This window comes from Heterocephalus glaber, unplaced genomic scaffold (genome assembly GCF_053883595.1).
Source record: "Heterocephalus glaber isolate CG9 unplaced genomic scaffold, H.glaber_assembly_v1.0 deba00001662, whole genome shotgun sequence".
In the NCBI taxonomy this organism is placed as follows: domain Eukaryota; kingdom Metazoa; phylum Chordata; class Mammalia; order Rodentia; family Bathyergidae; genus Heterocephalus; species Heterocephalus glaber.
In genome coordinates, this window is record NW_028258403.1 from 16,684,081 (window position 1) to 16,707,220 (window position 23,140).

Sequence of the window (23,140 nt, forward strand, 5' to 3'; positions counted from 1 at the left end):
AGGGTCTCATTAAGTCCTAAGTTGCATATGCTGGGTTTGAATTTATGATCCTCTTGCTTCAGCCTCCCAGAGTGGTGGGATTACAGATATGTACCACCACACCCAGCTTGTATTTTTCTTTTAAAAGTTCAAAGTTTGCTTTTATCATGTGGATTATTAAGCTACCTTTAATTTTTTGTGTAGTATAAAGTACAGTTCTGATTTTCTTTTCTTTTACATATGGGTAGGTAATGTAAATACTTTATTATCTATCCCATCATTTTTTAACAAATCAGCATTTCTCTTTTTGAATATCAAATGTTCACATAAGTGCTGGTTTGTTTCTAGTTTTCTTTTTCCTTCTATTTAGTAGTCTTTTGGCTACTTCTGCAAAAGCATCGGAATATTTTTTCTATATTTTTCAGTTTTCATATTTTTAAAAACTTCTTACAATTGTTACTGTAATTTTTTAAGTAACAACTTAAAAATCCCTTTTTATATTTTGAATAGAAAAGTTAATTCTGTGTATTAATATTATATCAAGCATCCTTTTCTGCTTCTCTTAATTCTAATAACTTGATTCAGATGATAATATTTATTTGTGAATAATAGTAGCTTATTTCTTCCATTCTCATTTTCCTTTTATTTGTTTTATTTGCCTTTAGCATATTGATAAGGGTATTCATCATTGTCATGTTCTTGATCTTCTAACAGCTTTCTAATAAGTATGATTTTTGGGGGAGTTTTGATAAATACTTTTTATCAAGTTAAAGGAAATTTCCTCTTACACTTTTCTAAGAATTTTTATCATGAATAGTTGTTGCATTTTATTAAATGGTTTGTCTGCATCTATTGAATTAGTCAAGGTTTTTTTGCTCTTGATATATTAATATGGTGAGTTATGCTACTAATATATTTCCTAATGTTAAACTGTCCTTTGATTCCTGGAATGATTCTTTCTCTTCTGCATTGTCAAAGTCACATTATGAATATATTGTTTAGAAATTTCATTTCTATATCTATAAGTGAGATTTAACTTTCAATTCTTATAGAGTCTTTGATTTCATTTTAAAATTCATAAAATAAATTATGAATGTTCCATATTTTTTTTTACCATAAAGGTATATGTTTAAGATTGAAGCAGTTCTGTCTTTAGTACAACTTGTCCAGGGGGGAGGGAGGAGAGGAGATAGTGAAGTAAAAAGAATTAAGATGTGTTATGTACATGTACCGAGTCCCCACAATGAATGTAATCATTATGTACTCCAAACATATACTAATAAAAGTAAAATGATATATTTTTAATAGTCTTATACTCAGAAAAGTTTCAAGAAAGTATGAAGAACTCTGTTTCGTGAACCATTTGAGAATGAGTTGAAAATATGCAGCATCATTACCCCAAATCCTGTAATGCATATTTTAAACAAACAAGGAATATTCTCCTATGTAACCACAATACAGTTATAAAAACCAGTAAATACACTTTTTTTTTTTTTTTACAATTCATTTACATTTATCATTGGGTGTTTGTACCTTATGTTGCTACCCCATCAGACCTGAATCCTCAGACCCATTCAAGTTTTAGCAGCTGTTCCAGTAAGACCTTTTGAAGCAAGGAGACCCAGAATTACATGTTTTTGTCATTGTATTTAGTCATCTTCATGTCTTTTTGTTTGTTTGTTTGTTTTTGATACCAGGGATCGAACTCGGGTCCTTGTGCTTGTGAGGCAGGCAACAGAACCACTGAGCTAAATCCCTGGCCCTATCTTCATGTCTTTTTAATCTTCTACAGTGTGGTGTAATTCCTCAGTCTTTTCTTGACTTTACTTATCTTTGACTTTTTTCTTTTTCCAAGGAATTTAATTCAGGGTCTTGTGTGTGCTAGGTGAGTGCTCTACCACTGAGCGGCTTGCTCTACTTGCCCTGATCTTTGAATTTTTGAAAGATTTAGGCCTGTTATTTTGTAGGATATTTCTCAGTTTTGAGTTAGTCTGCTAATTCTCCATAATTAGAGTCAGGTTTGTATCTTTGGTAGAAGTATTACAGCAGAGATGCTGTTCTCTTCTCATTGAATTCTCTCAAACAGTGCATACTTTTGATATGTTCCATTTTTGGTGGTCTAATTGGTATCTTCTAGGTTTTTCCAAGTAAATTTACTTTTTTCTCAGTGCAGTAAATATTTTGAGAATTACTTTTGAAACTATGCAAACATCTCTTTCCCCACAATACTTTCAATTTATTTATTTACTTACATCGGTATGAATTCATTGTCTCCTTACTCATCTGTTTGGTGTACTACTTCTTTTACACTTGATCTTAGCCAAAAGGCTGAGAAGCGATGTATGTACTACTTCTTTTAATTATGGAGAGCAATAGATAAAATTTCTTTCCGTGATGGTTTATTTGTTAATACGTCCTTGTATTTCTTTCTTGCTTTCTTTTTGTTACTTTTTTTTCTTCATTTTCTAAAAAAAAGGTCCCCATACCATTCTTTTTCAAATAGTAAAGTCAGGCTGGGGGTATAGCTTAGTGATAATGGATTTTCCTAGCATGCACAAACCCTAGTTTTGATCACAAACAATAAAACAAAAAAGTTATTCACCATTCAAGATTTGGAGCTCAGAGTTACCATGAGGCATATCTGCAGTGTCAGATTTCTTTGATCAAAAAGGATAGTGCTAAATACTTGTGATTCCAGAAGCTTAGCTCTTACAGAATTATTATTTCTGTCTTGTTGAAATCATTTAAGTGAGATCTAACCTTTTATTTTTGTTTGTTTTGTTTTTGAGATGGAGTCTGACTAAGTTGCCCAGGCTGGTCAACTTGTGAGCTCAAGGGATCTTCTTGCCTCACCCTCCCAAATACCCAGCTGAGATCTACCCACATAACAAGTTTGTTTTTTTAAAAGGATGTAATACAGCATTATTAACTATAGGTAAAATGTTGCACAACAGATCTCCAGAACATAATTATCTAGTGTAAGTGACACTGTATAACAGTTGAATGCAACTCTTCATCAACCCCTCCCCTCCCCTCTGGTAAATGCCATTCTGCTCTTTGCTTGCTTCAGTGTGTTTGATTCATTTCTGTGCCTTATGCGAGTGGTGTTGTACAGTATCTTTTGCATGTGGCTATTTGGTTTTCCCACTAATATTTTTTGAAGAATTTATTCTTTCCCCAGTGTGTATTCCTGGCACCATTATCAAAGCAGTTGGCTGTAATGGGTGTATTTATTTCTGGGCTCTCTTCTCTGCTCCATTGGTCTGGATATCTGTCTTTATGCTAGTACTGTTTTGGTTACTATAGCTTTGGAATATATTTTAAAATCAGGTCGTATGATGCCTTCAGCTTTCTTGCTCAAGATTATTTTGGCTATTTGGAGTCCTTTGTAGTTTCACATGAATTTTAGGATTCTTTTTTCTGTTTCTGTGAAAAATACCATTATCTTTTGTGATATTTTTCTCTGTTCCATTTTCTCTACTTCCTTCTTCTGGAACTCAGTCATATGTAAGTCATCATTTCGTAGTCCATGTCTAATAATAATTAATATTTTAATTTAATAAACTGTTACATGAAATTCTTTAGAGCCTATTTCTGCCAAATCTCACAGCTTATTTCCTCATTTCATGATTCTGGATTATAGTAGACTTTATTGTTTGGAATTTTTTTTTTTGGTACCAGGGGTTGAACTCAGGACCTTGCACTTTCGAGGCAGGCGCAGTGGCACTGAGCTAAATCCCTGGCCCTGTTTGGAAGTTTTTGAGCCTTAGACATAGGATGTAGTTCCTCAGCATCTGCTTTTCTTTCCTGTGTATTGTTTCGGGTTGGCATAATGTGTGCCACTAGCCAGTGACTACTTTAATCTTAGTTCTTAGGCTTTCTTGGAAGATGCAGATAATCCATGTTTGAATCTCAAATATGTAGGTATTAGACCTGAGATGACATACTTTCAGGGAAACCCTACCACCACCTGTTCATTAGGCTGAGTCAAATGTATTTCCCTCAGGTAAATGTTTTTAGTCTACTTTTTTACTGAAGACATAAACCTTTAGGGCTTTATGTAGAGCTCCTGGTTTCATTTTCCCATTTTCTCCTTTTCTCAAGTAGCAACTGAAAGCCGTGTCTCCAAGTTATTGATTCTAGCTAATTCCCTCAAGGGAAGGAAGCTACTCCTTCAGGATCAGATTATATGCTGATTTCTAGCTTTTTGAGACTGTTCTTTATTTTCTGAAGAGCTTAGCTATATCTTTATAAGGATACTTACAGTATTTTGTCCAGGATATCTGTACATGTGTAGATGGTCTTTTTTTCCTCCCCCAGAATTTCTGGTTTACTAATTGCCAGAAACAAAAATCAGTAAATAATGTTTTTAACTTAGACAAATGTATTGATCATCTTTCTGTTTTATTATTTTTCAGTTTTGAAAGTCTTCTCTCCTCCACAGATACTAAATATTAAGCACATTTTCTTCTAGCGTAGTTATAGTTTCGTGTATTTTGTTTAACATATAATTAACCTGCTATAAATAACTATTTAATTATGTAATTATTCTGAAAATACCAGTAATTCAAGAACATTTTAGAGGAAATAAAGGGTAAAAGGAACTTAAATTTCACATATTACATATTTTGTATTAATGCTCACATTTTAATTCTTATAACAACTTCATAGAATAGAAATTATCTTAATCATGTGAATGGGTTAAGGAAAGCTAAGGGAGGTTCAGTAATTTGCTAAGGATCACACATTTAATGAACAGCAGAACCAGGATTGAAATCCTTTGATCTCTCTAGGCATTTATAAGATTTATCATTAAATCTGAACTTCATTATTCAGGACTTAATATGTGCTTATTCCTTAGTTTTTACACTTGGCTCATATAGAAATAACTGAGAGGCAGGGAAGTGGGAAGTGGGAAGAAGAAAGGCCCTCTGTTGTCAGAATAATAGTTTGATTAGTAACTGTTTCATCACTTTATCATTGCTGAGATACAGTACTCCATACCTGCAATCTAAAGGAGAAAAGGTTTATTTTGTTTCACAGTTTAAGTTGGTGGTTGGGCAGTTCCAGGGCAGAAACAGGATAGCAGAAGGGTGTGACAGAGGAAAAAGTGCTCAACCCATAGTAGGAAGCAGAGAGAGAAAAGAACTGACTTGTGAGATATACCCTTCCAGGTCACACCCCCATGACCCATCTATAACCAGGCCATAATAGCTCATTCAGCTATGAACTCACCAGCAAGTATAGTGCCCACATCATCCAATCACCCCACCTCTGAACACAGGCTTTTGGAGGACATTTTAGATCTAAACCATAACATCATTCTGCCCTTGACCCCAAAAGACTCATGTCCATCTCATACAGAATGCATTTAGTCCATCTCTAAGAATCACCAAAGTCTTAACATTTTCTGCATTGCTGAAATTCTTTGAGACTCAAGGTGAATTACTTGTGAGCTTCTGTAAAATCAAAAAGAAAGTTAAATGTTTCCAAGATACAATGGCACAGGTTAAACATTCCCTTCCAAAAGGGAGGAATAGGAAGATAGAATGGAATCCCAAAGCAAGACCAAAATCCAGGGCTGGGGATTTAGTTCAGTGGCACCACATGTGCCTTACAAACTGAAGGTCCTAAGTTCAGTCCCTGCTATCAGAAAAAGAAAAAAAAGAAAAAAAGACCAAAATTCAACAGGTCAAACATTAAATCCTATAGCTCCATGTCCAGCACCAAGGGTAAGTTGAGATGTGAGCTCCAGACAGATTGGGCAACCCATCCCAGTGGTATTACCAGTTGCAGCCCACCTGGCCTCTTCCTTGGGATGGTTCTGCACACTGCCCGTGGCTTTTCCCAGCAGACAATTTAAGTTCCTGGCATCTCTAACTTTTTGGAATTTTCACTGCCCTTTTGCCTTCACTCTCACAGCTTTATATCCTGCCCTTTCAGAGCACACTGCCTGACCTCCCAGGCTTCCTTCTGAAATCCATTTGGAAACTTCTGTGGCTCTATAATTTTTGTATTCTTCATCCTAAAAAACAGCACTACATGGATGATGTCAAGATCTGCCATGAGCTCAAGCAGTAGCTGAGCCCCCTTGGATCATGGCTGTAGAAGCCTTTATGTGCCTGGATGGCTGAGCATTGTGAAACTAATTTCGGGAAACCAATTTCAAAAGTGGCTCTTTTCAAACAAGGGGCCAAATGAAAACTTTACAGTTTTGTACCCTTGACCCTGTGAAAAATGTGGTCTTGCAGATTCCTGAGATGCCCTTAAGCCATTTTTTCTATTGTCCTGATACAAAGTACTAGACTTATTTTTTTTTTGGTACCAGGGATTGAGCTCAGGACCTTGTGCTTTCGAGGCAGGCACAGTGCCACTGAGTTAAATCCCCCACCCTTGACTTCTTTTTAATGATTATCTTTTCAGCAACCATGCTTTCCATTGCCCCAATTTTGCGGGTATAGTACTTCTTTTCTGGCAAACTGGAAACTTCCAGTCATTTAGCTTTGCCATTTGCTCCTGACTTTTACCACAGGTCTGGCTAAAAGCAGCCAACAGTGCCATGTGAACATTGGGCTAACTTGAAATTTTTTCCACCAGATTAATTAGTCTGCTACCCTTAGTCTTAGTTTCCCACAAAGTCTTAGCATGTGGGCAAAATGTAGACAGATATTCTGCCAGAGCATAACATACATGGCCTGTAGTTCAACTGCCAAAGAAATCCTTTTTCTCAGTTGAAACCTCCTGAGACTGGCCTTTACCGTCTGCCTTTCTGTCAGTATTTGAATCTGATCTCTGACTAGACTCTCCTATCAGTATTCTAGGGCTTCTGTAGCTGGCATTTTCAAGCCTTTCCAAACTCCTCTCATGATCCATTTCTAGACATTTCTGAACCACAGGGTCAGGTACGGTCATACTAATGACCCAACTTCTCTGGTACCAATTTTTGTCTTAGTTTCTTTCCCCTTGATGAGATATAATACCCCACACCTACAATTAAAGGAAGAGAGGTTTATTTTGGCTCACAGTTTCAGGCCATGGTCAGTGGGCTTTAAGGCAGAAAAAAGATAGAGAAAAACACATGGCATGCAGACAGAAAGAGAGAAGGAAAGGAGATACACTTCCAGGTCACACTCTCAGTGACCCACCTCCAACCAGGCCCTGCCTCCTAATGACACATTCAGTTATGAACTCAAAAGTCACTGTTCAAAAACCCCACTTCTAAACTCATGAGGCTTTTGGGGACATTTTAGATCTAACCCAAAACAGTAGCAGATTGAGAGGACATGAGTATCCTCCTCCTACTTCCAAACTCTGTGTCCCAGTGGCAAGGACCAGAGAGTGGACATGTTCACATGGGCATAGATGCAGTGTGCCAGAAAAAATCACAAAGGCAATAAAAGTGGCACATGATTTGTATCAAATTAAGGAAGGAAATCACATTTATAGAATACACAGTGTCAGACACTAAGGGTGGAGACACTTTATTTAGGTTATCTTATTTAAGCCTCACCAGAGGGCTTGAGATGATTGTTAACATCTGATAGCACAGTGTGGTGGCACACGCCTATGGTCAAAGCACTCTGAGGCAGAGGCAGGAGGATTGCAAATTCAAGCCCAGCCTGCACAGCTTAATGACTTAGTGAGAACTTGTTTTAAATAAAAACAAATCTGATAGCAGGTGGTAGTTAAGGTCTCAGTTAGAATCCCTTATGGTTCCAAATTAGGATTCCAGTTCTTGATAAGTTATGTGGGAGCTCTTCAGGGCTTTAATTTTTATTTTTTGGTACCAAGGATCGAACTCAGGACCTTGTGCTTTCGAGGTAGGTGCAGCGCCACTGAGCTAAATCCCCAGCCCCTTTCATTTTTTTTGTTGTCTGTGCATTTAATTGTTTTTTTTTTTTTGGTTGTAACATAAATGCTTATTGATGAAAGGAGAAATGAGTCTAAAGAAGGAACTAAAATGAATCATAATCTACAACCCAGGGGTAATCAGTTAATAAGTGAGCATATGTTTGCATATATTTTTATATCCCACTGGTATGATTTTGTACATACTATTTTGCATCCTAATTTGTTTTCCAGCAGCATTTCATGAGCCTGCTGTGGTTCTAAATACTTGTTTTAAAAATTTATTCTAGCAGATAATATGTGTACACATTTGAAGGCACAGATTTGTAATGAAAGTCAGCAGTGCCTGGTGATATTTCTAAACTCCATATCCCAATGGCAATTTTCTATCTCTTTTACCTCTTTTGGCTTCTACTTCTGGAATTTACCCTCACGTTTCTAAATAATACCAGTTTAGACATTACCCATAATTTCCTATTATAGAAGCTGAGAATTTCATGAGTTCCCTCATCTCATTCTTGTTATATTGTTATGTTATAGATTTTGTCTTGATTATAAATATTATCTACAGAACCATATTATGCTTAAATATTCCTTCTCACACATGTTTTTAAAGCCATGGGATTAATAACCGCCTCACTTATTATTTGTTTTTTCTGTTTTATCTGTTCTTCTCAAAGTCTCCAGCAGATCTATGAAAGCCACATGCAGCTGTTACTTTTTTTTTTTTAATTAAGCCAAATATATACGGCTTTAATGGTTTTTCACAAAGTATTTGGCAAAGTAAAAGCCATGTTACCTAATGAAGTCAAGAAAAGTTAAAATAAGCATGGGATTTGTGATACATTTTCAATTTTGTGAGGATTTAAACTCCTATCATCATGTCCTGTAAAGGTCAAAACAGCTTATTTTAACATTCATTGTAACAGTGTCCTCTGGTGATTTGTAGGATGACCTAGAAGTGGCCCTCATGTTTACTTCTGTCAAAGTCCTCGTGTATTTTCTAGGTGACCAAATGATAATGCATCAGCCCTGCTTTTTCCTGCAGTGCTTCCTCCTGGGATGCTGCCCCATCCAGTCCCTTGTCTTCTTGCTCCTTGCTCCATCCTTCATGTGCTTTGTAGGCCAGCTGCATCTCTGTCTTCCTGGAAGGTCTCTTCACCATCAACCTGGAAATTCCTTTCACTTCTCTTTAGCTAGGTCCCATTTTCTCTTGCAGTTTGTAGAGTATATATTTCAGTAGCTTTTTTTTTTTTGAGGCAGGGTCTCTCTTTGTAGTTCAGGCTGGCCCTGAACTCACTATGTAGCCCAAGCTGGCCTTGAACTCACAGTGATCCTCCTGCCTCAGCCTCCGGAGTGCTGGGATTACAGGCGTTACCACTATGCCTGGCTTCATTAACATCTTAAGAAAAGATACATAGAAGTCAATTTTTTTGAGACTTCTTACATTGATTATGTATTGTTTTATAATAGGTAAATTACTTAAAAACTAAGTGGCTTAAAACAAAAATAAGCATTTATTATTTTGTAGTTTCAGTGGTCAGGAATTGGGGAGCATTTCAGCTAGGTAGGTCTGACTTGGGGAATCACATGAAGCTGCAGTGAAGATAATCTGTTGGCCAGGGATGCAGTTATCTGAAGGCTTGACTAGGGACTGCCGGATCTATTTTCCAGGAGACTCACTCAAACCTGGCAACTTGTTGCTGGTTCTTGGTTGGAAGTCTTAATTCTCCCCATATCGGCCTCTCTATAGCCTATTTCTTATCTTCATGATCTCCTAGATTGAGGGATCCAAGAGAACAGGACAGAAATGACAATGTTTTTTATGACCTATATTTCTGTTATATTCTGCTCATTAAAAGTTAGTCACAAACTCCTGCCTATATTCAGGGAGAAAGCAGTTAATCTACCTTTTTAAGTTAGGAGCGTTCAAGAGTTATTTAAAACCACCACACTTTTCCTGTCTAAACACATCTTGAGTCTGTATGTGTTGGGGGGTGGTACTGGGGACTGAATCCAGAACTTTCACGCTGAGCTATATCTCCAGCCCTTTTTTTTTATATTTTGAGACAGGATCTCACAAAGTCACTAAGTTGGACAGGTTGAGCTCGAACTTGTGATCCTCCTGTTTTACTGTTCCAGATTGCTGAGATTACAGGCAAGCGCTACTGTGCCTGACTCCAAACACATCTTTACTCTCACACTTAAGAGTACGGAATGTCTAGAATATGTAAAAGAACTCTAATTTAACAACAAAAGTACAAGTATTCAACTAATAAATAGGCAAATAATCTGAAGAGGCACTTCACAAAAGGAGTATAAATGTATGTGAAACTGTTCAACATCTTAAGCCATCAAGGAAATACAAATCAAAACTACATTGATATTAAATCTCACCCTAATCACAACAGCTATTACAAAAAAAAAAGAGGTAATAAATATTGGCGAGGATATGACAACATATGAAGAAACATATGTTGTTGATAGGAATGTAAATTAGTACAACCACTAGGGAACACAGTATGAAAACCCCTCAAAAAAAAGAGCTAACAAATGATCCAGCTATACCACTCTTGGGGCTATTCCAAAGGAAATGAATTAGCATACAAAAGAGATAACCTGCACACCCATGTTTATCATGGCACTATTCATAATAGCCAATTATAAAAATCAGTCTAGGTGCTTGTCAACAGATAAATGGATAACGAAAGTGTAGTATTTATATGCAACAAAGTATTATTCAGCTATAAAGAAGAATGAGATCATGTCATTTGCAGGAAAACAGATGGAACTGGAAGTCATCATTCATGTTAAGTGAAATAAGCCAGGCACAGAAAGAGAAGTATTATGTGTGTTCCCTTTAGTGGAATTTAGGGGAAAAAGTGACCTGGAAACAGAGGAGGGACTGTTAGGGAAGGGGAAGGGGAAAGGGAAGGGGTTGGGGGCGGGGGGGGCAAACAGAGGAGAGGGTAAGAGAAGACAGTAGGAAGGGTAGTTCCAATCCAAACATGAAACGTGCATGTGTGTAAAAGTTGTAGTGAAACTCATTACTTTGTCCAATTATTATGCACTGGTAATAATAATAAAATAAAGTTGGGATATTAGAAGAGAAGAAAAAGGGTTTGGAATTCTAGATGGTAATCATGGTTCTTCAGGAGTTTGAAGGCATAGTTCCATTTTGTTCTAATGTCTAGCATTGCCTTTGAGAAGACGTTTGTTTTGATTTCTGATGCTCGCCTATTTTATTCCTGAAAATCTTTAGGGTCTTGCAAGGTTGGAGAAGAGGGAGAGAACTTTTAAAAGAAGGGGAGAGAAATAAGAATAAGAATAGACTGAAGGCATTCCTATCTATATTCTTTAACATGTACCTTTAAAGTCTTTTTTTTTTTTTGGTACCGGGGATTGAACTTGGGACCTTGCAATTTTGAGGCAGGCGGTGGAACCACTGAGCTGAATCCCCAGCCCCCGTACCTTTAAAGTCTTTAGAAATCCCTTCAAGATTTCAAACCCTTCAGTCTCATTATGGATTTTTAAAAGAAATTATAGAGAATAAGTAGTGTACTTATTATAGAATTTCTGCTTAGCCTGTTGCAAATTTATCAATAGGAAAAGAAGAGAATAAATCAGTTTTTATATTTTTCCGAGGAAAGGCTTATCCCTCCACCTCTGCATTTAGGGTCATTTTTGGTTGGGGAAATTACCAACTATTTATAGCTGCCATAGGGTCTTGACTGTGGAGGAGGCCTGCTCTCCCTTTTTCTTTGATAAATAGCACATTAAGCCTGGAATATTTAGTAAGACTACCAAATTTAAGGAGCAAGCAAAAGAAATGTGGAGGGCAGCATGCGATGAGGTAACTTTTCATATGACATTGGATTTTAGTCTTTTTTTATTCCACTCTGTACTGGGGATTGAACCCAGGGCCTTCACACTGATCTACACTCCCCAGCCCTCACTTATTTTTTATTTTGATTGTTTTTCTTTTTTTGTTGTTGTTGATACCATTGATCGAACTCAGGACCTTGCGCTTGCAAGGCAGGTGGCGGCACCACTGAGCTAAATCCCCAGCCCCATTTTTTATTTTGAGACAGGGACTTGCTAAGTTGCCTAGGTTGAGCTTGTTTTAGTGTTCTTCAGCTTTGGTTTCCCTTTAGCTCTTGGCTTGCCTGAAATTGACAGAAGCAATCTTTTCTCTACCACCTCGGAAAACAACTAAGCACACAGAGACTGTAAATTATTTCAAACCCAAAAGGAAGGACTTTGTGATTGACTTTGGCCATGTTTCCTACATGGCGTGCCCTTTGTCTTCCACAAGAAGTCCTAAGTCACAGTAGCGTCCATGAGATAGTCATATTTACCTAAAATTACAATAGCCTGATACCTTTCTGGAGATAAGCATATGGCAGTTGGTTGGAACTTTATCATAGGTTTTATTGTAATGGATCTGTACATTATATTTATGCATATTTTATAGTTTTTATATAATAAGGGTTGCAGTGTTATATCATTTTTTAAAAATGGACTAGAACTGGTAGACCTGGATTCTAGTCTGATCTACCAGCAAACTGTCTTACCTGGTTTAGCAAGTAAATCTGTCTATAGTTGTGTGGAGAGTTTTGAATATAATTAGTCTATAATTTTGACTATAATTAATTAGTTTAAGTAATTATAAAATTTAGTATGATGCTGAGATAGTAAAGGCCCAATTAATATCCTTTGAAAAAATAGGGCCCATTTTTTTTTTTTGGTACCGGGGATCGAACTTGGGACCTTGTGCTTGCGAGGCAGGCGGTGGCACCACTGAGCTAAATCCCCAGCCCCATATGACCCATTTTGTAATGACATATTTTATATAAGAGGCTCTCCATTATGGTGATAGGTGGGACCTGCTTATATTTAAGGAGGCCCTAAGAGTTTGCTATGAATAAATATTTACTTCTTTATTTACATAATAACTTAGATGTTCTTAAGCAGAATGTAATTTCATGTAGTTAAATCTACATTTAGATTCTATGCTTTATAGTTCTCTTTATTTTATATATTTGACATTTATTTCTTTAAAATTTTTAATTGAACTAAAAAAGTAATCAAAAGTACCATATATTGAAGTATTTTATGAGTAAAATTCTTCGGTGCTCTTAGTTAAATAGACCTGGGTTTTCTTTCTACTTAAGTGTAATTTTTTTTTTATTTTTCCAGAGTGAAAAGCTTTTGTTATATGATACAGTCCAGAGTGAGCTAGAAGAGAAGATTAGAAGGCTTGAGGAGGACAGACACAGCATTGACATTACCTCAGGTAAGGGGAGTGCGGTGATGGTGATGTTTGTGACTTCTGGCCCTTTTGATTACTGCAGTGTCCCATACTATCTTCATCTTCTGAAATTATTATGTAAATAAATGAACTGTCTCAGTAGATGGGCAAACTTCCAAAGAATTATGAATGTGATTGTTACTTTGATTTGAACTTATGCTTTAAAAAGAGGTAAAAGTGGAACACATGAAAAGAAGTGCTGACAGGCACCTGACAGGAAATAGAAGTGTGATGGGTAACTACTATAAGAATAGTACTGGAAGACAGCAACAGTGTATGTTCCTTCTAAATTTTAAGAGACTGTCATGTGGGGAAAGGATTGCAAACCTCTTTGACAGAGTCAAACCACAATAAATGGAAAGATGTGTAGTTTTTTTGTCTCAGAAAAAGGAAACACTTATAAGTAATAGATTAGTCCAGAGTGAAGTAGGCTATTTCAGAGGTATTGATAGAAAGGTTTTCTACATTGGATGCAAGGTTACTAGGTTATCTTAAAGTTCTTGAATGTGTATTCTTTTATCTGCTGAAAATTTATTTCACTGGAATAGAGCAGGCACAGTGCAGTCAGATATCCTGAGGTCTAATGCCAGTGCTTCCTCACCAAGTATCTGAGCAACTTGGGACAGTTACTTAGGTTTTCTAAATCAGTTTCCTTGTCTGTAAAAGAGAAGTAGTAAGAATATCTACTTCACAGATAGCTTGAGGATTAGGTGAAACAGTGCTTGTAATACATATTTTGTAAAGTGCCTGACATACACTGATCATTTGTAACTACAAGTGCCAAATTAATTTTTCCTTTAATAAAGGTAGAGGAAAATTCATAAATATATAGCTGCTCATGAAATAATATATATGTATATATCTCCTCACCAAAGTATTATATAGTTTTATAAGTAAATAAATACCAACCATTTTATTATGTAGTCCTTTTTCCTCCAGTGGTCACCAGAATCAACTAATACTTAATTTTTATTTGCTTGCCAGAGCTGTGGAATGATGAACTTCAGTCAAGAAAAAAGAGGAAGGATCCTTTTAGTCCTGACAAAAAAAAGCCAGTTGTTGTTTCAGATATCCTTTTCCAAATTCTCTGGATTTTTTCCCTTGATGTACATTTCTGTATTGTGCATACCTTTGTAACTTTTACTAGTACACATTGACATTATTTAAATGGTCCTGTAATAAGCAAAAAATGCTTAGTGAAACTGATTGAAGGCAGAAGATATAATTTAGATTAAGAAGGGTCGGGGAAGGGGAAACATTTAGTCACCATCATGACTTTGAAAATTCATCTAGTTTTATAGTTCACAAGGGCTTTGATATGAAACAGGTATTTAGTATACACCATGATTATTTTTCATGTACTTTTTAAAGAACATTTTTCATGTGTCTGAAATTGGAATATCCCTGAATAATAACCAATATGTGGGTTCAGTCTTAGCATTCCTGTGGCAACTTTCCACTGCCCCTGGCTGTTTCCCCTTCCACCTTAAAAACAGTGATTAGGTTGGTGGTGTATTTTAGAATCAGTGATATCATAGGATTAAGGGAATATGCTTATGGCATTGGAAGTATGAAAATATATCAGAAATAAAGAAATATATTTATCCTGGTACTGTTTTTTAATTTTTAATTTTATTTATTCATTTATTTTGGTACCAGGGATCGAACTAGGGACCTTGCGCTTGTGAGGCAGGTGGCGGAACCACTAAGCTAAATCCCCAGCCCCGGTACTAAGTTTTTAAAATTGGAATTAGAAGTCAGAATTTAGGATGCCAAAGAATTATGTCCATATATCACTGTTCCATTTTCTGAAAAATAGAACTTTGGAAATAGAACTCAAAGTGTGATACTCTTTTTTTCCTGTCCCTTTCCCTTTTCCTGTCCTTCCTTTTTTCCCCCCCTCCTTTCCTCCCTCCTTTCTGCTGGGGCTCTAACCTATGGCTTCACTCATGCTTGGCAGGGGGCCTCTACTCCTGAGCCACACTCCCAGCCCTATTGTAAGTTTCTTTGGATGTGATATTCCTTTTGTTTTGGGGGAGGGGTTTTGAGACAGGGTCTCATTATTTAGTCCAGGCTGGCCTTAAACTCATGACAATCCTCCTGCCCCAGCCTTCCAAGTGCTAGGATTACAGGCATGTGCTATCATGCCCAGTTTTTGGATGTGATACTCTTACAGCTAAATTAACCTTAACTTTTCAACGTCCATATATTGTTTATATGCTACAAGATCTTGATATTCTTGAAGACTGGACAACAATTAGGAAGGTATGATTAAAGAATGGTGTAACACAAGTATATTTTTATAGTCTTTAAGATTTTAGATTTTTCCCTAATACATCAAGATACCATAAATACTTTTGCTTTGAAGGATTTTCTCTAAAGCAGTTAATACTATTATAAATAACAGTGGATTGCAAGAGTATCTTAGAGACATGTCAGCAGTGTGTATTTTTTCTTTAGTAATATAATTAATAATTTATATAAGAGTATATAAAAGCATTTATTTAGTTTACCCAAAAATAATGGTATCACTGTTTGGTGCCTAACACTCAGCCTGGTCCTGGATCATGGTAGGCACTCAATAATTATTTGTTGAATGAATAAAAGTGAATATTTAAACCCTTACAATGTGTCCTGTGTTCTACCATTGAACAGTCAAGAATTACAGCTTTTCAGTGTTTATTTAAAAGTGGAACCTTATTTTCTTTATTTTTTCATTTTTGTAAACTTCTTGAGAGTGAGAAATTATTTGAGATGTTGATAACACTTCTAGGAGAAATTAAATTTGTTATATGTATTCTTTATGGCCTTAGAGATTAAAAATTTATTGGAGCAGCTAATGCTTATATTTTACCATATTTGTTATTGACCCAATCAGTATTGTTATATATAATAGATACCAAAATATATTTTCTATCTGAACTCAGACTTCTTTCTTCTTCTTTTTTGTTTTGGTCAAGGCAATGGCTACGCTGGGTCCGCACAGAGTAAAAACAGAACGTAAGTGGTGAATTGAGAAATACTCGCTGTGAAGATTTGTTGAATCAGGATTGTTAAATCATGTCAATACTAAAGAGCTTCCTCATCAATAGTTTCATTTCATCAGTGGACACTGTGCCTAAAATGAGGAATTCTTCTGGAGTTTATTATGTCACATAAGAGTTTCAGGGTTTCTGGATACAGTGTATTTCTTCTTCAGTGCTCAGCTACATCACTTCAGCTAAAGGATCAGTAATTCAAAAAGTATTCAGTGTTTTTTTAACATTTTTTTTATTCAGTGTTTTTTACTGGCCCAGTAATGTTTTTAGAGAAGATGTTTGGAATTTGTAGATTGGCTTCAGGAAGTCTGGATCCTCTGAAGTTGTTCAGAAAATTTCTTACACGTCTTCATTTTCTTAGGAGAGAGAGAATAGAAGGTTGACAGCAGAGTCCATCCAAGAAATTTTTCTACCACAAAGATTCACACATCTTTTTTTTTTTTTGGTACCAGGGATTGAACTCAGGATCTTGCACTTGTCAGGCAGGCGAGGTACCACTGAGCTAAATCCCTGGCCTTGACAAATTTTGATATGCCTTAGTAAAAATCACATCAAATGACAGTTCCTTGATTTTTTTTTTTTTTAAATCTAAAAGCACTGCCAAAGTCATGATGGATATTAGCTTTGTTTATGCCTTTTTTCACTAGAGGTCAGTTTTCCTCATCCTTCTAAGGACCATGAAGCCAGATTTTTGTTTTAGGGGAGATTTTTTTTTTTGGTACTGGGGATCGAACTCAGGTCCTTGCGCTTGCGAGGCAGGCAGCGGAACCACTGAGCTAAATCCCTGGCCCAGATTTTTGTTTTAAAGGCATGTTTTATATACTAAGAAGATCTTTCCAATAGATAATCTGTAAGAGATTGATTTCTATTTTAACTTCTAAGGATTTCTTTAAAATTTGTATTATGTCAAGAAATCACAGCAATATTGTACTAAAGTACCACCCTTGGGGTTTAACTGGAAGGGCAACTTCCTAAATCTCTAGAGCCGTGGTTTTTAGCAGTTGTGGGATCATAGACTCCTTTGAGTCCCCCTCCCACCCCCCACACCAATCCCTGTTATCTTTAGCCTAATATCACATTAGTTTTATTTTTAGCATTTACCTCAGTTTATACTTCTTAATTTATTATTTGTTTGTCTCCTGACTGGATGGTATGGTCCACGAAGGCTAGTACACTATCTCTGCTAATCACATTTTTCATTCAGAACCCAGCACAATTCCTTGTGTACAAGGACAAACCAATACATACTTACTAAACACGTTCTCCACACAGGGCACTATTTGAGAATCTGGAGATACAATAGGGAGAGACTTCCTGGAGCCTCCTTGGGAGTGGTAGAATAATATATATGTAAATAAATAATTAAGATAGCTTCAGATGGTAATAATTGTTATGAAGGAAATACAAAATTATTATGACAGTTAACTGAGGAGTGAGTAGAGTGGCTGGGGAGGACCTATCTGAGGGGGTGACACTTGAATGACAAAGAGATACTTAATTCATGGGTGGTGTGTGAAGAATGCTTATTCACTGTGTGAGTCTTGCCAAATGATTTCTGGGATGTAAAAATGGAAGTTCTATTTATTATATTTTCTTTTTAGAATGAAAGGCCTAGGGAACTCTTGGAATACATATTAAAGTTGACTTTTCACGTGGCTGGGCTGTAGCTCAGTGTTAGAGCACTTGATATGTGCAAGGACCTGAGTTTCATCTCCAGGTCTGAAAAAAAAAAAAATGAAAGAAAAATCAAACAAACCACAAAACAAAAGAAAAACACCCTCTGCTTCATTGGAAACTATCAGATTCCTTGCAATGGAGAAAATATGGAAAGTGTATTTTCTAGTGGAAATACGGCAATTGATATTTTCAGTATATTTAAAACTGGCATTATTATTTTTTTTTTGGTACTGGGGCTCGAACTCAGGACCTTACGCTTGTGAGGCAGACACTGGAACTAAGGCATTAATAATAATGTATTTGGCTCAAAAAAAAATGTATCTGCCTCCCTTTCTGGCACTTATCTCATCAATTAGTGACTTATTTTGCATTACTTGGCTTTATTTATATTAAAACTTGTTGAGATTATATGAAAGAATATAAGAAATCCATTTTTTATTAGATTTTAGGTTTGTTATCTAAGAAATACTTTGTTTTTTTCACATATATGCATGGGTTGGATTAACACTTAATGTTCTGAACTTTTTGGTACCGGAGATCGAACTCGGGTCCTTGCGCTTGCGCAGCAGGCGGTGAAACCGCTGAGCTAAATCCCTGGCCCGAGTTCTGAACTTTTTGTTCTTCTGACAGTGTCTTATTAATATAACATTTTTTGAACTGATCCCTTTAGCACCTGTGAAACTGGAAAAACATCTGCACAGTGCTAGATCTGAAGAGGGAAGACTGTATTATGATGGTGAATGGTATATACGTGGACAAACAATATGTATTGATAAAAAAGACGAATGTCCTACAAGGTAAGGAGCTGTTATCATTTCAGTGTTACTACTCAGTAGTGGTTTTTACATTATCATCATCAGTAAATATTTGCAGCTTCCATGGGGCATTCACAATGCATCATTAGTTGCCTGTGGATGTTTTTTTCACATTTGATTGCATGTGTGTACACATGTCAATATCTGTACACCAGACTTCCTGTTCAGCTCATGAGCACCAGTACTAACACAAATAGAAGTGTTGGAATTTTTTTTTTTTTTTTTTGTGGTACCGGGGATTGAATTCAGGACCTTGGGCTTACAAGGCAGGCATGGCGCCACTGAGCTAAATCCCTAGCCCAGAATTATTCTCTAGTAAGAGATCCTGTTGGTTAATTCTTAGAGTAGATGAACTGTCATGATTCAGATATAATGACCTATAAATCAGACTGATAGGAACTTTTGGAGGATCTATTCATCCCTAACTTTTTGGGGTCTGTTAGAAAAATTTGTATCTATTAAGAGAAGAACGAAATGAAAAATTAGCAAAAAGCTAGAGTAATAGTAATTAAAAGTATAACTTGAAATCTGGAAATTGCCTTTTAAAAGTCTTAATCTCTCTAGGCTCAAAGTTTATATTATTACATATAACTTCTAAGTTTTATCTGGGTTTGGCCTTTTGAAAATATTAATATGAATCATTGCTTTCATTCATAGTTCAGGACTTAATTCTCAGAGTAGTAGCCTTCTACAGTACAAAAATATCTTTTTCTAGATAACAGTAGTAAATAAAATATTTGAATTTAGTTTAGAATACTCATTTTCCAAGTACAGTGATTTTAATTGGATTATAATTTCATTTAAAAAACTTTAAGGATTCCAGGAACATAGTGTAATTTTTTTCATAGAAGTTCATTGAACTGATTACTAAATTATGTATCATACTCAAGGATACTTCTTTTTACTTTATTGGTCTTGTAACTTTTTACTACTAGTTAGCATTAAATTGGTTAAAAAAGAGATGACAGTATAAAAGAGGATAAAACACATCTGCTTTATAAAAATTTCTGTGCAAAGACTGCTAGTGTCAGAAAAGTCCATCTAAGTGCCTCATGAAAGATTTCCTATAGTCAAGGCTAGTGTGAGTTGGGTATGTAATACCATATCAGTTAATGGTTTAATTCCACTCTGTCTTTTTGGGGGGTGGAATGGGGAAGGAATAGAGACGATGTACATTTAGTACAGCCATGTGTCACTGAGCAACAGGGATATCTTCTGAGAAATGCACCGTCAGGCATTTTGTAGTTGTACAAATACCATGCACAAACCTAGAGAGAATATAGGTCAGTCCCTTGACCTGCCCGCATGATGTATGTAAAGAATGAGGCTGCTGCCATATTCCATGGCAGGCTGTTTTACTGTAAGCCTTTTCTTTAAGTAGGAGCACACCCTGAAATTGTGGCAAAAAGTATATCGCAGTAAATACATAAACTGGTAACTAAGTCATTTATTATCATTATCAAGTCTCATGTACTATCCCTATTTTATGAATCATACTTTTATTCCACTGGCTGTGCAACAGGTTCTTGTGCACCAGCATCACCACAAACATGTACGTGATGCGTTGTGCTTCATTCTAATTGTTTTTTTGTTTGTTTGTTTGTTTTTTGGTACCAGGGATCGAACTCGGGTCCTTGCGCTTGTGCAGCAGGCGACGAAACCACTGAGCTAAATCCCCGGCCCTGGTGAATTCTTAAATTAAAAAAAACTTATGTAGAAGACACATTGCCTTTAATCCCCTTCGGAATGTTCCCCCTCACTTAGAACACACATACTTATCATTCTTGCCACTTTCTGAAGCAGTTCTGGAAGTGCTTTTTCATGAGTTTCTTTAGTTGGGCTGTCATGGCTGCCTTGATATCCTGAATTGATGCAAAACGTTTACCTTTCATGGTTGTTTTGACTTCTGGGAAGAGGCAGAAGTCACGTGGTGCCAGATCCAGTGAATAAGGTGTGTGAGGGCACACTCATGTTTTGACAAGTCTGCTTTTCCTTTGGATGGTAGTTGGCAGCAGGATTCACCATACTTTTGATCATCTCTCATAAAGACATGAAAGAGAACTTCAGAACTGCATCAGAAAGTGACAAGAAGGATGAGATAAGTGTGTTTGAAGTGAGGGGTAATATTTTGAGGGAGGTTGATAGCAGTGTGTCTTTTATTGTATTAATTCCTTTTAAAATTTTAACCTTAACATGTATTTTGATCATTCTCACTATGTGGTCTCTTATTAACTGAATGTCTTTTTGAGCATATGACTGGAGATCTAATAGAAAGTCAATTTTACTAATGGTGTTGAAGACGGGATATTATTATTAAGTGTTGCTGAATATGATATTCTTGACCTGCTTATTGTGCAGCCATCTGGTAAATGACAGTTATATACTTGAATCCATTGTCCAGTGGTTTTGGTTTTATAGCTAGTATAAAATGAAGAGATATATTGTAACTCATTCATTCTTCCTCTTCTCCCCCTTTTTAGTGCCATAATTACAACAATTAACCATGATGAAGTTTGGTTTAAGAGGCCTGATGGAAGCAAATCTAAGCTTTACATTTCACAGCTACAGAAAGGAAAATATTCAATTAAACATTCATAATCAGGATTTAAGTGTTATGTAAATCTACCTTGTTAGTGTTACCAATTTCAGTGTGCCATGGGAGTAAAAAAATGTATTCAGTAACTTAATATTCTCATTGAATCAGAGAATGTGTATTTGTAGGCAGTAGACCTCATATTGATATGTTATTAAAAGAAACAGTGATAAAAAAGTTTAATTATAATCATTACATTTATTTGCCTCTTAGGTCCAATTACCAATAGCTATATATGGTAGGGATTTCTTTCTAAAAGTTTTTTTTGTTTTTTAAAATAATTATGCAAATCTGTCTTTAGTGAACTATGGCTATGTTTATCTTCAATTTTTTATTGTTCATATCTTTGTCACTCATCGTGTTTGTAAATAAGACTGATAAAATGTTTCCTATAAATGGTTTGTATTAGTATATTCGTGTTAAATCAGAATTGAAATTTAAACCTATATATGTGAGTATGTATATATGGCATCATCAGCTTATTTAGAACTGATGGTCTTACCTTACAATCTAGTTTTACCCAAAATTAAAATACTGGGTTTGAAAGCTAAAAGGAGCACTTTTGTAGAATAGCTTTCCTTCTCCTCTTTCTTGATGGTATGGTGGTGACCTATTTTTTACAAATTATACTTAATTAGTAAAATTAGTGTCAAGTGATAACATGTTTCTACCTGTATTTCTCGTGACCCTTTAAAGGGCAAGTGTTCATCTCTGGTATTTATGATCCAGTATGTAAGTGGTGAACAGTAACTGACAGTATTGTGGTGCTTGCTGTACTTGTCTGATATTTCCAAGCAGATTTTTAGTAAGTGTTTTCCAGAGGTAAAACTAGATCCTTATTCTAATTTTAATCCTAGGGCAAAATGGACTGAGATAATTTCCTTGAATTTATTCCCAAATTAATGTTTTTATCTTGGGTGTTTTTACACTTTAAGGCCATTTGGTGCAATTTAGGAAGTGTTGGCCTCCCTTACCTTAGCCACATTCAAAATGAACTTCCAAAGCCTCAGGAACAATACAAAGCATTGAAACCCTCAATATGGCAGCACAGTTGGCTGTAGTACATATTTAGGGTGCAACCAAACCAAGTATTCCTGGTGGTCTTGTGCACTTTAATTTCTGTTACAGTGAGACTTAAGAGGATAAGGAAGGAATCTACTTATTAACACAGTACAAGAATATTGGCACGATTCCTTTTGTTTTCTTACTATTTTACCTCTGCAAACAACATCCTATGCAGATCACTACTTCATAGTTGCCAAATTTTAAAACATTTGACTTCTGAAATTCAATATTAGCAATTATGCTACTTTGTTCTGTTTCTAATTAACATTAGTAAGTGTACATAATGTCATAATCCAATAGTATTTGACAGTACTTATGTATACAATGTTTGATAAGCATTTTTAATAAGATTTGTATTTTTTAATTTAGATAATAAAATGTGTTTGAGTGTCATTTGTCGTGTTTTGAATTACTTATGCGTATTTGGTTCTTACATTATTTATAAACGGTCCAATTCTAAATAGAAAATTTTTATTTTAAAAATTATAGTTTTGTACATTTACTTTTCAAAATATTTATGTACTATGTATGATTCTACCATAATATTAAGATCCTGGCAATCATACACTTGTCTATGATTAAAGTACTATAAAAATAGTCATTGACAGTTTGCAGGTAGTGTTCTGATGTAAGATTTAACTTAGAAGAATTGTTAGAAACTCTAACAGTGTGGCAGCAGCTCCATATGATAATGATGAACTTCTGTCTTAGTATCAATTGCTGCCTTTCCTGTCACACCTCCTAGTTTTTCCTGTTCAACCCACCTGTTCTTGCCATTTCCCACTTTAAAAAGGTACCCCAGTCATCACTCATC

General features: G+C 35.8%; 1 protein-coding gene across 4 annotated transcripts in view; it reads left to right on the forward strand.

Annotated features, from left to right (window-relative positions):
- Positions 1-22,719, forward strand: part of Brms1l (BRMS1 like transcriptional repressor) — a 34,642-nt gene extending 11,923 nt beyond the window's left edge. For 2 of the 4 annotated variants that reach the window (XM_004867551.4, XM_021246637.2), the window contains 6 exons: positions 13,027-13,123; positions 14,123-14,206; positions 15,339-15,403; positions 16,099-16,138; positions 18,524-18,650; positions 21,149-22,719. In XM_004867551.4, the coding sequence (XP_004867608.1) occupies positions 13,027-13,123; positions 14,123-14,206; positions 15,339-15,403; positions 16,099-16,138; positions 18,524-18,650; positions 21,149-21,266 (531 nt within the window). In that variant the 3' untranslated portion in view covers positions 21,267-22,719. Of the gene's footprint in view, positions 1-13,026; positions 13,124-14,122; positions 14,207-15,338; positions 15,404-16,098; positions 16,139-18,523; positions 18,651-20,285; positions 20,354-20,673 lie in introns of all 4 variants that reach the window. The other 2 variants (XM_087197121.1, XM_004867552.4) reach the window with 2 other exon arrangements.
- The last annotated feature ends 421 nt before the right edge of the window (positions 22,720-23,140 follow it).